Source organism: Drosophila elegans, unplaced genomic scaffold (genome assembly GCF_018152505.1).
Source record: "Drosophila elegans isolate 14027-0461.03 unplaced genomic scaffold, ASM1815250v1 contig_208, whole genome shotgun sequence".
Lineage (NCBI taxonomy): Eukaryota > Metazoa > Arthropoda > Insecta > Diptera > Drosophilidae > Drosophila > Drosophila elegans.
Genome location: NW_024545578.1, coordinates 8,039,381 through 8,054,812, shown reverse-complemented (window position 1 = coordinate 8,054,812; position 15,432 = coordinate 8,039,381). Strand labels below are relative to the sequence as shown.

The 15,432-nt window shown below is 44.8% G+C and overlaps 4 protein-coding genes across 5 annotated transcripts; 2 read left to right on the top strand and 2 right to left on the bottom strand.

Moving 5' to 3' along the window:
* Nucleotides 1-200: 200 nt before the first annotated feature.
* Nucleotides 201-3,947, bottom strand: LOC108146899 (inositol polyphosphate 5-phosphatase E). The gene is made up of 5 exons (XM_017273140.2): nt 3,829-3,947; nt 3,376-3,410; nt 1,783-3,318; nt 808-1,722; nt 201-749 (listed from the first exon to the last, which is right to left on the bottom strand). Exons 3-5 carry the CDS (start codon nt 2,994-2,996, stop codon nt 641-643), a joined length of 2,238 nt encoding a protein of 745 aa, XP_017128629.1. The 5' UTR covers nt 2,997-3,318; nt 3,376-3,410; nt 3,829-3,947; the 3' UTR covers nt 201-640.
* Nucleotides 3,948-4,554: 607 nt separating this feature from the next.
* LOC108146885 (spermine synthase) lies at nt 4,555-10,721 on the top strand. 2 transcript variants are annotated; one of them, XM_017273119.2, is made up of 4 exons: nt 4,555-4,913; nt 6,814-6,925; nt 8,782-8,904; nt 9,321-10,721. In XM_017273119.2, exons 1-4 carry the CDS (start codon nt 4,629-4,631, stop codon nt 9,902-9,904), a joined length of 1,104 nt encoding a protein of 367 aa, XP_017128608.1. In that variant the 5' UTR covers nt 4,555-4,628; the 3' UTR covers nt 9,905-10,721. The 2 variants fall into 2 exon arrangements, with proteins under 2 accessions (XP_017128608.1, XP_017128607.1); XM_017273118.2 differs by lacking the exon at nt 6,814-6,925 and adding an exon at nt 8,266-8,374 and having other exon boundaries at nt 4,557-4,913.
* Nucleotides 10,722-11,257: 536 nt separating this feature from the next.
* On the top strand, nt 11,258-12,684 carry LOC108146870 (delta-aminolevulinic acid dehydratase). The gene has a single exon (XM_017273100.2). It carries the CDS (start codon nt 11,328-11,330, stop codon nt 12,309-12,311), a length of 984 nt encoding a protein of 327 aa, XP_017128589.1. The 5' UTR covers nt 11,258-11,327; the 3' UTR covers nt 12,312-12,684.
* A 139-nt stretch (nt 12,685-12,823) lies between these two features.
* LOC108146869 lies at nt 12,824-15,117 on the bottom strand. The gene is made up of 2 exons (XM_017273099.2): nt 14,987-15,117; nt 12,824-14,890 (listed from the first exon to the last, which is right to left on the bottom strand). The coding sequence occupies exons 1-2, from the start codon at nt 15,005-15,007 to the stop codon at nt 13,448-13,450; spliced, it is 1,464 nt and encodes a 487-aa protein (XP_017128588.1). The 5' UTR covers nt 15,008-15,117; the 3' UTR covers nt 12,824-13,447.
* Nucleotides 15,118-15,432: the final 315 nt, after the last annotated feature.

Genomic DNA, 15,432 nt, shown 5'->3' with positions numbered 1-15,432 from the left:
TTAATCGTTTAATAAAAGTAAACAAAAACTTAACGTTTGCTTATAACAAATTAAAAACTTCATTCGGATTGTAAATTATAAAAATAATCAACTTCACTATACGTAATTCAACAGTAACTCTTAGAAAAACTAAATAAGAATTAAATAATAAAGCTAACAATAAATATTAAATGTATTTCAACAATTAATAAAGCTCTTTGCCAGATTCATATAGTATATTTACTGCTAGTTTAGATTACACATTCAAAGTAATTCATATTTCGATTTCATTTTAATATTTGACTAAACTTTAACTAACAGATTTAGTTTAACTACAGACTAAGCTTGTGCTTCAGAGTAGAGGTACAGAATTGCTGCTCGAGTATGTATTCAATAATCTCATAAGGAACGTATTACGACTAAGGCCTCGAGGCGAAAGGCAGCGCCTAAGAACTACCGCAGCATTGCAGGGTAAGTCACGGCTAAATCATTATTTAGGTATCCAAAAGCGCACTAGATAACAATCTAATCGGGGTACTACAAAGACGTCACACAACCGTAGGAAAGCATTGACTAGTACTTTGAGATTCGAGTAATGACTAAATAGATTCCCAGGTAAAGAAGGCCTACTATTCCTAACTTTGGTTAGCACCTCAGTAGTTTACTGTAGCACACACACGGCCGAGGCGCCGGTATATTGGTTATTCAATCGCCGTCGCATTCCCTCCAGGTAAATGTCGCGGCTGAAGAGGCCAGCAGCCAGGGGAATTCTGAAATAAAGACGACGTTAACTAGCAGTTCCATGGTACCAAAGAATGTCAAGCTTACGCATCGGTTCCTGCTCGGATGAGTGTTCGGAAGAGCGCCCACACCGGCTTGTGGTCCGAGGTGGTTATCGACGGCACCGAGTCGTAGAGCAGGCACTGGACGTAGGGCTGCGTGGGCGTGGACACGCCCGGCACAAGAGTCTGCCGACGGATGACCAGGCCCTGCATTTGGCGGTACTTGTAGAGAATCCGATCAGTATAAGCGGGCGCCCGCTGCTTCGACGAAGTGTCAAAATTCTGACTTCCCGGATCGTACTTGTACGTAGGTGGAAATGTGATGTTCGCCTCCATGAATCCGCGAAAAGCGGCGCCATCCGCAAGCACGGAAGTCAACTGATCCGTGTGCATGTAGCCGTGCGGCAAGTGCGATGGCAGCGGGAACTTGGTATTCTGAATCCACTCCAGCAGCTTCTCCCGTGGCTCGCCCAGCCGAAAGTTCAGATCGCCGCACCAGAACACATTGTCAAAGTTCTGTGTTACATCCTTATTCTTATGCCGCAGATTGGGCAAATTCCTCGGCAAGTCCAGAGCATTGATAATGCGCTTCACGTCCGACACCCGCTCCTTCACCTTCTGCTGGTGCGCCGTTAAATGCGAGGTCACGAACAGCATGGAAGTGCCGAATAGGCAAAAGGATATGGCCACGGCTCCCTTGGTGCGAAAGGCGGATCCCGTGCGCACGGACATGGAGGCATCCTCGGGCACCGAGCAGTACCAGATCAGATCCCGTCGCATGTAAACCGCCAGGTGAAGAGTGCCCAGTGTCGTGGCGTGAAAGAGCACGTGGGAAGGTCCTAGCGTCTCCTGAATGGTCACTTCCCACTCAAAACGGTCGGGCGTGGACTCCTGGGTGCCCATTACCACAATATCGGGAACGTGCTCCACATTGGGCGGCAACACAAAGTCGTTTAGTTGTCTGAAATTAAGATATCTCAAATTAAAATATATTTTTTTTAAATTTATTTGTCTTATTTACTTGGGCGGACTGTGTCCATTCATGTTCCACGTGCCCACGAAGATGGTGACCTCCTTTTGCGGCAGCACGCGACCTAGTTCACTGGGTCCCAACAGCGAAGACGATCCCAGCCGGCCATCCAGATAGCTTCGTTCCCTGGCCTTGTCCGCCGGGATGAGATTCAGTGCGTGTGCCGCCATCAGAGTCTGGCGGGCCAGATTGGAGCCGGATCCTTGTCGTTGGAGGGTCATGTTCTCGTGCGACATAAACCTCACACCGGGCTGCTCCTGTATGGGTTCTATTTCATCTGGCTGGGTGGCAATATTGGGCGAAGACATGTGCTGTGGCGTGGTGGCTCTCTTAATGTCCCCCGGCTCCTCGGCGGACTGCAGCGGCGGCAGCTCCTGCCCGGGTGGATAGAGCTTTAAACGCAGTCGGGAGCGACAGGCAGATACTGCAATGGGTCTGATGGGCGATCGATTTTGTAGACTTTCGCTCCTGGCCACCGAAGCGCTGGCCGCAGCCGGACTGCACTGGGCAAAGAAGGTTTTGGTGGCCACCGGCGACTCGGGGGCACTGGCACACTCGCTGGACGGACGCGGTCGATGCGAGGATCCCTCGCTGGAGTGCAGCGACACCGAGTTGTTGTCCACCATGCTCCAGCTGAGCGAGAGGTTGTCCCGCCGCAGCACGCTGTTGCTATCCGGGATGGAGTTGTACCGCACAGTGACAGGTGGCGTCAGCGGTTTCTTCTCCGCCTTGCAGCACAGACTGAACTGGTGGCTAAAGCGGTTGTGATTCGGCGATCGGTGTTTGGGCGATTTGCGTCGCATCACCACATCGGCTCCTCCATCGCTCTGGGATCCCGCATCCGTGCTGTGGCGGTGCGAGTGATTCTTGCTCTTCGCGGGCTTGGCACGCCTGTGGAAGCTGATCAGCCCGCTGTGCGACTTCTCCAGCGGCAGGGTTTGGCTCTTGTGAGTGCTACCATTGTTGTTCACATGATTGCCGGCCGTCTCGGCACTGCACTTGGCGAAACTCACATCGTACTGTCCGCAGGCGGACAGGGGTCTTTGCTGGACCCTTGGGGATTCGGGGGTAACAGGATGGGGCTCTACTTTGCTGGGTCGCTTGCTCAGCAGGCCAAACAGGGAGCCAGCGGTCTTGTGGCCGGACCTGGGGCTGCTGGTGGAACTGGTGATCCGCTCCTCGCTGCCCGCGGTGCTGTGCTGCATGGTGGCTGTACTGGTTCGTACCGAAATGTAGCTATCATCTGGGGTGCTAAGTGGTCATCGCGCCCGTGCCTTTTGTCAAGTAAATGAGCGCTATCTGGCAGATCTCTCGAACCCAGCTCATTGTGCTATGGCCTCTGGCCCGCTGGCCATATAAATAGTAAAGCCAGACGTCACCATCGAGCACAATGCAAAAGGCGACTTTGGTCCGGCGTTTTTGGCTGCCCGACCGCGCAATGCAAATTATTTTGGGCCCGGCGATGACGTACACGAAATCAGGCTAATTGGGTTGACTGGCGGGGATTGCGTGTGTGACGGGTTGGGCCTGTAGGATTTTATAATGGTTAGTTGGCAGTACCAAGGGTATAAAACACTTACTCACCGGCAGGTAAATATGAAGGATCCGGCGCCAGAGAGCTGAAAGGATTCAGAAAATCAATATGCTGGGTAATAACTGTGGCGACACCACCGCGAAATAAAACGAAAGGGGAGGATTTGGGGGTGAACTTAGGGGGTGGTTGGGCGCAGAGGGTGAGTGGGTGGGTGCTGCTGCCGACGACGACGACGACGTAACAACATTGGCATGCTGCGGCGCCCACACATCTAACATCTCTGAACACGAGCACAATGAACGTCGTCTGATGATTCTCGATTCTCTGGGATCGAGAGATTTATAATTAGCAAACCATTGTTGCCGCCAGCAGCCTTGTTTTTGTTGTTGTTTGCTTGGCCTACGTCTAGCATAAAAGCAGCAACAACACACGCGACATTCAAGTTCAGGTTCAGGTGCGCCAGGAATCCGTTTCTGGTATGTTTCTTATGGCGCGCACAGTACCTTCTATGTCTTTAGGCCACAGTCATCAGAGAGATTTATGTAATTTCACAAGAACTGCCGCGTTTTTAAGTTGTTTACGAAAATTGGGAGCAAGTGCGGCCCGTGCCGTGGGAACTGCGATTTAGTGGTGGCAAGTGGGTAACCAACCACCGAAAAGATATCGATATTTGCGATATTAAAATTTAGCAATCATCGACACTATCGATGGGACTGATTTTTAAAATATTTACCGCTTTTATTTTTAATTCCGATTTCTTCAGCAGTTATTTTTATTTGCAATTTGTTTTACTTTCTTCTGCTCAACAGTTTACCAATCGATTGAATTTCTGAATTGCTGAACTAAGCTTAGTTTGAAAATTCAACTGGCTAAAATTTCAGCAGGTTGATATATATATTGCCTGCTATATTGCTTGTAAAATAAATCAAATAGTTTGGCGTTTTCAATTCAAGCAAGATCTAGGACTTACCAAGCTAAGTCAATTAAAATATAAAATAGCTGTTTACCTCAATGGCTGAAAATTGATGCTGAATTTTATTGTCTCTTTCTGAGCTTCAACGAATTTGACAATGAATGTTTCCAACAATGTAGTGTCATAGGGAACGCCCAAAATAGTTCCACGTTTGAATTTAGGGGGAAAACTGGATTTTATAGCGGGAAATCGGGGTTGGTCGAGATTATTTAGGGGGAAACGGCTTTTACATCTGGCAACACTGACGGTGGAATTACATTTATCGTTATCGGCGGGTGACACTATTTCGGTTCGCGGTTCTACGGTTTTGTTTCACTGAATTTCGACACCATGGCGGCCCAGACAATATTGTTTGATTTTACGCTGGACAAGGACAAAACCGCCGACGAGGAGTCGCGCCTGAAAGTGGCGAAGATCCTGCGGAGCGAGCTGGAGCAGGTGTTCCCCCAGCTGGAGCTGGCCTACTCGATGGAGTCGCCGGAGAACGGATACTTTGCGGTGCTGCACGAGAACAAGGACACGGTGATTACCTGCCGGATCTTCCAGCACGGTCTGCTGACCCTCAACGTGGAGTACTTTCTGCCCGACGGCAAGGAGCCGAGCATATCCTTCGACGTACGTAGGAAGTCCCAAGTGTAGATTCCTTGGTTGAAAATTCGACCCAAACCCAAACACCCAACAAAAAAAGGAAACACCACCCACATTTACCGCCCGTTTCCGAGTCGCGGCTGATTAGATTGGGAAAGGGTTTTCTCCACCCACCAAGTAAAATTGATTTTCCGCGCACTTGCATACCAGTATTGTTCGTATGGTATATGGTTTATGATATATGTGTGGGTGTGGGTGTAAAAATGGGGGCTGGTGTGTGTGCTCTTGACCATTTTCCGTGCTCAAATCCCCGGCACTTGGTCAGGGTCAGTGCGTCCGTCCTTGGCCTCAGCCTCAAGTGGCCCCCAGCCATCACTTTCCCCGGTTCTATTATCTAACACCTATGTATGTACATGCCGCCATAGCACATTGGCTTTTTAGCTGGGCTTTGCTAGGTTAACTCGCAGCCCCAGTCCCGTTTTTATTTCTCTTTTGGGGCGGCGCACGTGGGTCCGATTCGAGATCTATTGATTGGATGCGCCTAGGCCCTGGGGCATGGTTCTTATACAACAACTACGGAGAAACACCGCCCACAGAGCCCATTAAATGTTTGTCACAGATAGGCGGGCTTTTACCTCTCCTTTTTTATGGCAAATAATATTTTATATTAACTGTTCTCGCCTCTTTTTACAAGAGCCACACTATATGCCTATAATCTCATACGCAAACATTTTAAAGCAAATAGCTTTAAACATAAAATCTATAAGAGATACTACTACTAAATATAAAAACCTTGGTTTGGTAACAAAAAAAGGAGAAATATAGTTCATAACTTCTAATTTAAGTATACAAAACTACGACAAAAGTAGAGCAGGCCCATGTATGCCTATACACTTATAGCCAAACAATTAGCATCAATATATACAGTTCACTGTTTTGCGAAATGAGTTTCTTTTTAATGCATTCTAAAGCAAAAATTATTTCAATCAGTTTTAAAAAAATATATAAATAAAATAATAAACATTAACATATAAAAATATTTTTAAAAAAATTTTATTTATTTGCTTTTGACTTACAATTAATTTGTAAGTAAAATAATAAATTCAAAAATATTTAATTATTAAAATAAAAATTATTTGTTATGATTTAGTTACAAATAAATCAATAAAATATTAAACGCATATTTTATTTTACAAACAATTGATATCAAGTTCTAAGACACAATGTTTTGCACATTTTTTAAAAATATTAAAACTAAAAGAACAAAGACAAATTTATTTTGATTTTGACCTTTTAATACAACAAGATAGAAAATGTATAAAATTTTATATACTCGACAAGAAAAAATTGAAGGGGATTCTAAAACTATGAAGATAAATATCCAGAGGAAAACGAATGGTTTTATAGGCGTTTCGTACACAAAAATTTACATGCCGAAAACCCACTGATTTTAATGAAAATCATTTTAAATTCCAATATATGCCATTATTATTTTGAGAGCAGCTGTTGTGGAACTTTCCTTATCTGGCCGGCATCGTGTTCTGCTTAGGACAGCTTGCTGTTGGTTCGGTTTGTTGGATTTCGCAATCCGCGTGTGGCTGAGCCTTCTATTGTAATTTTGCGATTTTGCAATATGCCTGCACACACAATCACCACATGCATATTTGCATGGCCCGCTATATATTCCCTTATTCGTTCTGTTCACTTTCCTTTTTCATAAGTATCAAGTATTTGGACTAAAAATAGGTTTTGTTGGGCCGGGCTGCCTGTGTCGTCTGGTGTGAGTGGTGGTGGTGGGCCGTTCGAAGAGTTTCCCGCTCGGCGGTTGAAGGTCACCTTCCATTATTATAATTTAGCCATCGTGCCCCCCAGCTGCCCACACACATCCGCCTTGCAAGGACTTAAATAAAGGAAATTACCATTGCAGACCATGCGCACAGTGGAACTGATTCTGCGCCAGAAATTTGATTCCGATCGGTCCAAGTACTTGCCGCCGATTAAGCGCGGTGGATATATCGACATATACATGACTAGCTCAGGTTGGTCGAACTTAATGCAACTTATGTACAATCAATCAACCAAATCCAGTTTAGTTCCTGCTAGTTCCATTTGCAATAAATATTTACTCGAAACTCACTTTACATACAACCTACAATATATGCCGAAATTCTCTTTCAAAATTCCACTGCAGAATCTAGAACACCCGTGCAGTTTTTCAAGTACCACTAGTTTTTCCGATTGCCGCAACCAAAAAAAAAAAAAAAAAAAAAAAAAAGAAAAACCCCATTACCATCACCTGAATTGGACACCTGCCTGGGTCACCGAATTTCAGACTTTGTAAATTCGCCAAGTTGTCGTTTCCACCAAAAAAAAAATCTGAACCGCCTAGTAATCTCTGCACATTTCCACAACCACAGATCATGTTAGCATAGTGTTACCTCCTAGGGGCATTACTTCCCTAGGCGATCCTGCATGCTAGTTTCTCCAACTTTTCAGAAGGTCCTTCAATCTTTTATAGCAGTGATGCCAATCTTTTCTTTCTTTATGTTTGTTGTTTGAATCTACATTTTTACTTTCTTTGTCTTTTGAATGAATTTTAAACTAGCTTTTAAAACATATTTTATTTTTCTGGATTTTGTTAAACATTTTATTAATTATACTACCAAAAGAACTATACGTCAAATAATATTAATATTTGAAATATATACATATATAATAATATCATAAATCGTTATTGCTACAATTTTATTTGAGTTTAGCAAATAAAAAGCTTACCCAAGAAAACTATCTAGTAAATTAATTAAGATTTTAACAATATAAGTTTTAAGATATAAGGAAAACATTTACCTTCCATATAATTTAAAATGTTTGGTTCTGTTTCAAGAACTTTTTGTAGTTTCTTGAATGACAAAAAAGGTTTCCTAAAGAAAAGTTGTTATGTTACCGTATTTTCTACAGTTATTTTATTTTTTCAATAGCCATTGGCATCACTGCTGTTTAGCTTCCCCACTTTTTGAGATTATTTTTAATTTAAATTACTTTTTATTTTCATATATTCCATCGACACTCGAACGATCATCGATCATCATGAACAACCGCTGCCACATCTCCTGGACCAAAAATTACACCTAAATTGCCTCGAACTGTGAATAAATGTGTAAAATATTGAATTAAACTACTTACGCCCCAACGCACATGTGTCACCTGCCCCGCCTCGATATCGACTCTCGTACTCGTAATGCTCCTCGTCGTACGCTCGCATTTATATTGGTTCCTGAACTATCAACTTCAACAACACCAAATCCACCACAAAAACAACATCACGCTCTATAAAAAATCGAAATAAAACAATGAAACATCGACGCACGAACATCCGCAGAGCGGTAAGAGCCTGGAGAATGTCCTGGCTGTCAAATTGAAGGCCATCAAGGCCCAGAAGCTGCCGACGCTGAAGCGCGGCGATGTCTCCAGGTATTTCCCGTCGTCAGGTAAGGCAATCCCAATCCGTTTGGTTACTCATATTGCAAGTATAGAGCAACTATGATACTCGTACTACCGCTACTGTACTGTATGTCATCCGAAATGTGTGAACGTATGACCGTTGAGCGTATGCAGCACCACCACACCACCCACCACCACCACCACCACCGAGCTGATGTTATCCGAGTTCTTCTAGTGGCACCCAGCATGATAGATCATTTCAGTCCATTTTCCGTTCAGTCTTCTGATTTTGCGTATCTCTTTGTTTTTCCGTAATATTCCGATGCATTTGTTTGTCGAACTTGTTTCTCTGCATGCGCTGCCTATAACAATTGAGCCAAAATCAGTATTCGTAATCAATATCACACTTAATGTGGCCACTGAGGCATCACTAATCAATTGCACTCTTTCGCAGATGAGCGCATCATCGAGTACGACATCGACAAGGTGGTTTTCGAGGCGCGTTCGCCCTTCCAGAAGATACAAATCATGCACTCGAAGACGCTGGGCAACATGCTGCTGCTGGACGAACTGCAAAGTAAGTCAAGATATACGTATATATGAACGTTATGAGTACTATACACTTTACACATAGTATTCGCGAACGGTGTCAGGGTCAGCAATCGATTGGCGATGGTGTCATAGGGTCACTTATAGTGCATAAGGTCACGTATATATGCCAGAAAACAATGTTTAACATTTTAAAGAAGCTAATTGAAAGAACATTATTCTAAATTTTTTTTTGTCTTTATTTGTATTTAATTTGTTGACAACCTTAAATGTAAATTTTAAAATAATAAAATTTTGTGACCGTTAACACATTTGTGAGATTTGATATTTTAAGAGCTAAAGGGGGCTTTTAGCCAAATATAAAATATATTTTAAATTTACAAGTTAATTTGTTGTAAAAGCTAATATAGATTTTAATGCTTTCAAATGGTTGTCCCACCTCAGACATTGCTGAATCCGATTTGATCTACACGGAGACCTTAATGTGTCGCGGCGTGGAGAACTACGAGGGCAAGGAGATCTGCATCCTGGGCGGCGGCGATGGAGCTTTGCTGTACGAGTTGCTTAAGGAGAATCCAAAGCATGTGGTGATGCTGGAGATTGATGAGCTTGTCATGCAGACGTGCAACAAGTACCTCAGCGTGATCTGTGGCGATGTGTTGGAGAAGCGCAAGACCGACCAGTATGAGATCATTGTGGGCGACTGTGTGGAGTACTTGAAGAAGTTCATTGCCCAGGGCCGCAAGTTCGACTACGTGTTCGGGGATCTCACGGATATTCCCATAACCGATGCTCCGGAGGGCGAGACCTGGGACTTTATCCGCACGATCTTCGAGCACTCGTTCAAAGTGCTGAAGGCCGATGGCAAGTATTTGACCCACGGCAATGGTTCCACCTGCAAGGTGCAGCTGCGTCTGTTCGAGGAGCAGTTGGAGCTGCTTCGTCCCAAGGTGAAGTTCACCACCACCAAGGCGTTTGTGCCGTCGTTCATGGAAGAGTGGCTCTTCTACCAAGTGACCTTCGCCTGACAAGCTCAGGGGGATTGTTCAGCAGCAGCAGCAGCAGCATCAGCAGTAGCTACTTTAAGCGCACCAACAACCGCCAATCACACACCAGCATCACACAGAAGGAGTCAGAGTCCGGAGATGCTCCAGTTGCACTCCTACACAGTCACTCTCCATGGAGCAGCAACAGAAGTTCGGGAGCAGGAGCAGGAGGACAAGGATAAGGATAAGAATAGGGGAAATGTGGGGCTATTGAAACCGCGACCAAGGCGTCGCAAGAAGCGTGTGCACTACCACCACACACTGGTTTCTTAGTCCATCGTACGGATGAGCACAAGCTGATCGACCATCATCGAAACCATCGCAACAAGACCCAAACAAAAGAAAACACGCACTTCCAATGGCTGTTACTTACAATTGAAAACCAAACCGAAACCAAATACTGAACCCAATTCGTTTACGCTTAAGTTAGGCTTTAGTTCCGTTTCTCGTCCACTGATTTCAATGCTAAAATTAAGTCAAAAGTACAACCTTTAAGCAAGGACAGGCTAAATAACTTATGTATTCGTGTTTATTTGAATTACGCCTAAGTATAGCATGTTGGACAACTATTTGTAATATTTCGTATAACGTATAAATCTATATATGTAGATCATAAAATGTTCAGTTATCCATTAACGAGCAGATTGTGGCGGGAAAGGCCCGGTCGAGAATGTGTGCATGAGGGTGTGCGGAAGCGTAGCAGAAACACCAACTTTTAATGCTGTAATAACGATTAATACCAAACATTTTAAACGATACAAATTACAAAGTAAATATATAGTCGTATGCAGAAATTTAAGACGCTGTTTTATTTGGTTGGTTTTTGAGTCAAAAACTTTGGATTGAATGGGCTGATAAAATATATTTTACATATAAACCACAATAACAGAACAGATGTTTGCAAACAATTATACTTTGATTTAAAAAAAATACTTAAGTTTATGGTAAGGTAATACACGCTGTTAAATTTTTCGATACAATTTAAGTGAGATAAGGTTCAGTGGTTTAATTAAATTTTTTTAAAGTTGTTTTTATGTATTATTTAAAAATTGAATATAAGATTTTGTTTGATTAGTTTTTGATTCATGAGTTTTAAATCATATCATATCATCATATCAAACAGTGCGTAGTTTCCCATCTTATCATAATGATATAGCTGTAAGCTAGTTATCTTAAGAAATTCCCAAAAAAAAACCGTTAATATATGTAAATTTCATGTTTTAAAATGATTGTTTAATTGTATTGTTAGATTACAAAGAACCACCCTATCTTCTTCAAACAAAAGTGTTGTAAAATCGCGCGCTACAAAAAGTACTAAATATGACCGCGCGGCGAGCACTTGGACGTTAGGTTTCACTTGTTACGCTGGTTTCACTTTTCACCTGGGGGCAAACTACCGGAGACCATGGAGCGGAAACTGCACAGTGGGATGCACCACGCCACCCTGCGCCTGCTGCAGGAATCGGGATGCGAGATAGCCCCTCACAACCTGATGTATCCGGTGTTCATCGTGGGCAACGACGACGATGTTCAGCCGATAGCCAGCATGCCGGGAATCTCGAGATTCGGATTGAACCGCCTGAGGGAGCACCTGCAGCCGCTGGTGGCCAAGGGCCTGTCCTCGGTGCTGCTCTTTGGCGTCGTGGATCCCGAACTGAAGGACGAGCAGGCCTCCAATGCGGACTCGGCCAAGAACCCGGTGGTTCTGGCTCTGCCCAAGCTGCGGGAATGGTTCCCGGATCTCCTCATCGCCTGCGATGTGTGCATCTGTCCGTACTCCTCGCACGGCCACTGTGGCCTCCTGGGCGAGACGGGTCTGGAGAACGGGCCCAGCATCAAGAGGATCGCGGAGATTGCCGTGGCCTATGCCCGGGCTGGTGCCCACATAGTGGCTCCCTCGGACATGATGGACAACCGGGTGAGGGCCATCAAGCAAGCCCTGATCGATGCCCAGATGAACAGTGTCTCGCTGCTGGCCTATTCTGCCAAGTTCACGTCCAACTTCTACGGACCCTTCCGGGAGGCGGCCCAATCCGCACCGAAGTTCGGGGACCGCCGGTGCTACCAGCTGCCCAGTGGCTCCAGGAGCCTGGCCATGAGAGCCATCCAGCGCGACGTGGCTGAGGGAGCCGACATGCTGATGGTCAAGCCGGGCATGCCCTATCTGGACATCCTGCGATCCACCAAGGACTCCTATCCCTACCACACGCTGTACGTCTACCAGGTGTCCGGGGAGTACGCCATGCTGTACCATGCCGCCAAGGCCGGAGCCTTTGACCTCCAGGAGGCCGTGCTGGAGGCCATGAAGGGATTCCGACGGGCGGGAGCCGATTGCATCATCACCTACTTCACGCCCTTCCTGCTGGACATTATCGGAAGGGTCAAGTAATCAAGACTACCTCAAAGGCGAAACCTACGATGTCTCAACACCATTTTCATGTAGATTAGAGTGGACTTCTTGAAGCTGTAGCTCAACAGCGATAACTTTTTAACATAGGTAATAGTGCAATGTTTAAAAATATAGTTTAAAGTAGCTGTTTAATAATTAAAGGGGCACAACTTAATGGATTTCTATAATTTCAAAATACTTTAAGGCTTTTTTATGAGCGATAAATCCTTTAGTTGTCTTGTAATCAATACTTTTATATTACCTTCAATTTTACACGCCACAGAGGTCCACTCTTATCTTCAATCACCATTACTAGTGCTTTTAGTTAGAGTGCCTCGCTCCATGTTGCGAAAATACACACACACACAAACTAGATTGTATATTTTAATGGTCTTATCAATCAGCCGAATTTGGAATTCTAATGGGTACATGCCGAATTTCAATTGCATGGCGAAATTCAAGCGGTCGAACCGGTCGATCCAGAACAAAAAAACTTGAACGAAAGCTATTCGTTTTGTGATGGCAATTAACACTTTAATGTGGACTCTGCGATTGCATTTACAAATGGGGGCTACGGTGAGCTCTGAACACTGCCTGGAGCTTACTTGCTAAATTGGTACGAGTTCAAGTCTTACAAAAGGATAAAAATCACAAAATCAAATGCATTAAGTACATAAACTATGTAGGTTTTTGTTTCTGATTAAAATTTGGCGGAAACGGATTTGGGAAATATATATATATTCCTAGTAATCTGATAGTAATCTGTTTACATATGTAAATACCAGCTTTTGAGAACAATCAAATTTGCGGGAAAACTTACAATCTCCAATTCATGCAACTAAACACAATAGTTTTCTTGTAAATAGAGACTTAAACAACTTACATTCTCCGAAATTTTATAGGAATGGAAAAGAAACCAAGCTGTCTCAGATTTCTTCAACTCCAGTTCCGCCAAAATGGATTTAAGATTGAAAACAAAAACATAAGCACATGTCTTTTGAGAAATCAAAACTAACTAAGATTAAAATGTAAACTAAAAACAAACTAAGGAAACTATAGCTACACATAACATAATGGAGTAGAAAATACTGAGTGCATTAAGGATAAATAGATTGGAATATAGCGGATCCCCAGCTTCAGGGACTCTCGCTGCTGTGGATGCGGCTGTGCTCCAGGATGTCGGTGTTCTGCATGGGCTCCAGATCTGCTTCCGAGATGATCTCCGCCAGCCACTGCTCGATCTGCACGGGATGGAATGAGTCCTCGTCGCCGCTGTTCGCCTCAAGGATGATCTTGAGGTTCTCGAAGTTCTTGAGGATGAGCCGCTTGCCCGGCTGCAGTTGTGGTCCCGATTCGCTCTGTGTGAGCGATGTGGTGGTCGAAACGGGCTCCTGCTTGGCAGCCGACGACTGCCTGGGATTGGAGTTGGCATCGCAGCTGGAATCGGCAGCGGCAGCTTGAACCGGCTCCGTCATTTGGTGGTACGACCGGCGCGGCTTCTCCACCATGCTCTTCTTGATCTCGTTGAGGAGGCGATTGTAGAAGTCGCAGGTGACGTCGTGAATCTCGGTCTCCTCGTAGCGTTTCCCCTGATGTCCTGGTGTGGGCGTGGAATCGGAGCTGGGTTCGCGCTCAATCCTCTCCTGCTTTTTGTTGGCCTTTTGCTTTTTCGACTGCGAGCGCGAGCTGGCATTGCTGGAGTAATTGGAACTGGAGGCGGTGGTTGTGGGCGTGGAGTTCGAGGGTTCGGTCGTACTGGAATCGGCGGATTTGGCCAGAGGAATCTCCGCACTGACCGCCTCCTCGCTGGCGCAATTGATGGTCAGGCTGGCAATGTTGCGCAGGTTGATGGTGCCATTGCAATTGTTTATAGTGATCTTTGGCTTGAAACGCTGCTTGCGGCTCTTGGTTTTCGGTGGTTCCTGAACGCTGCTCTTCGACTTAATCGAGGTTTCGCGACCCAAACTTGAGACGGCTTCGGCTATCGAGGACTCCAGCTCGTCATCCAGCTCCTCCAGGTTCAATGGCGGCACATAGGTCTCCCTTTTGATCTTAGCCTTCTTGATCAGGTCCTTGGCTTCCTGCAGCGTGATGTTGATGATGGAGCGCTTGGCATTGTCCTCCACCAGCGATCTGTTGCGTGAGAAGTCCACCACAATGGCCTCCGGCGGGGCACCATCCTCGTCCAGGTCCAAATATGACACATTCCCGTCCTGCAGGCACTTGTACATGGTCTCGTGGTCGTCCAGCGGCTCTATGTAGTCCTCGTTCCTCAGGCCCGTGGTGCGGTAGTCCTGCAGCGCCAGCTGCATGTCACTGTTGTCCAGCAGGAAGTGGCCGTAGCTCCGGATGGCGGTCAGTAGCTGCTCCTCGGCATCTTCGCCCTCGCCCGGTATGAAACTCACGCCACTGTGCTCCCTCTTGGCGTCGGAGTTATCCACTGCGTTGGTGGACTTCTTCAGCAGCTGCTGCTGCTGTCGAGTGTTCGCTATGACCTCCAGCTGCCGCAGGAGCAGCTTTTCCCGCATATGCAATGCCGCACGGATTTCATTGAACTTCTTTTGCACAATGCCTTTGACCTGGAAAAAAAAACAAGGCGTGTTTTATGAAGAGCACAAAGGATCCTAGTTATTAGGCCATCAAAGGGTTGAAACCTTTCCAAGTCGTTCACTCACCTCATCCAGATTCTTGTCCATTTCGTGCGAGCTAATGAATCACTTTCTCTTTCTATATTTAGAGCATTTTTTCCTTAATTCCTGTGTATCAATTTTTTTGTTTGATCGATCAGCTGCAATTCAAGAGTGCCCGACACTTTCATCCCTTAAAATACCAAAAAGGCTTTCAAAAGTACACACTTGCAAATGGTCATACTTTAAATTTGGCGGGAAAGTATTTATGCACTTAAAATAAATTGGCGGTAAATTTAAGTCGAATGAGTTGTCTTTTCCGTTTTAATTATTCCAAATACAAGCAAAATATACACAGTACAGCTTGGGGAAAAAATTAAGATTTATTCTTAAGATGTTAGAATTGTAATGGTCCAAAATTGGTTTATATAAACAATTTGTTGTTTTAGATTTTAAGCTTAGACAAGAATCATTTGTTTAAAGATACATTTATT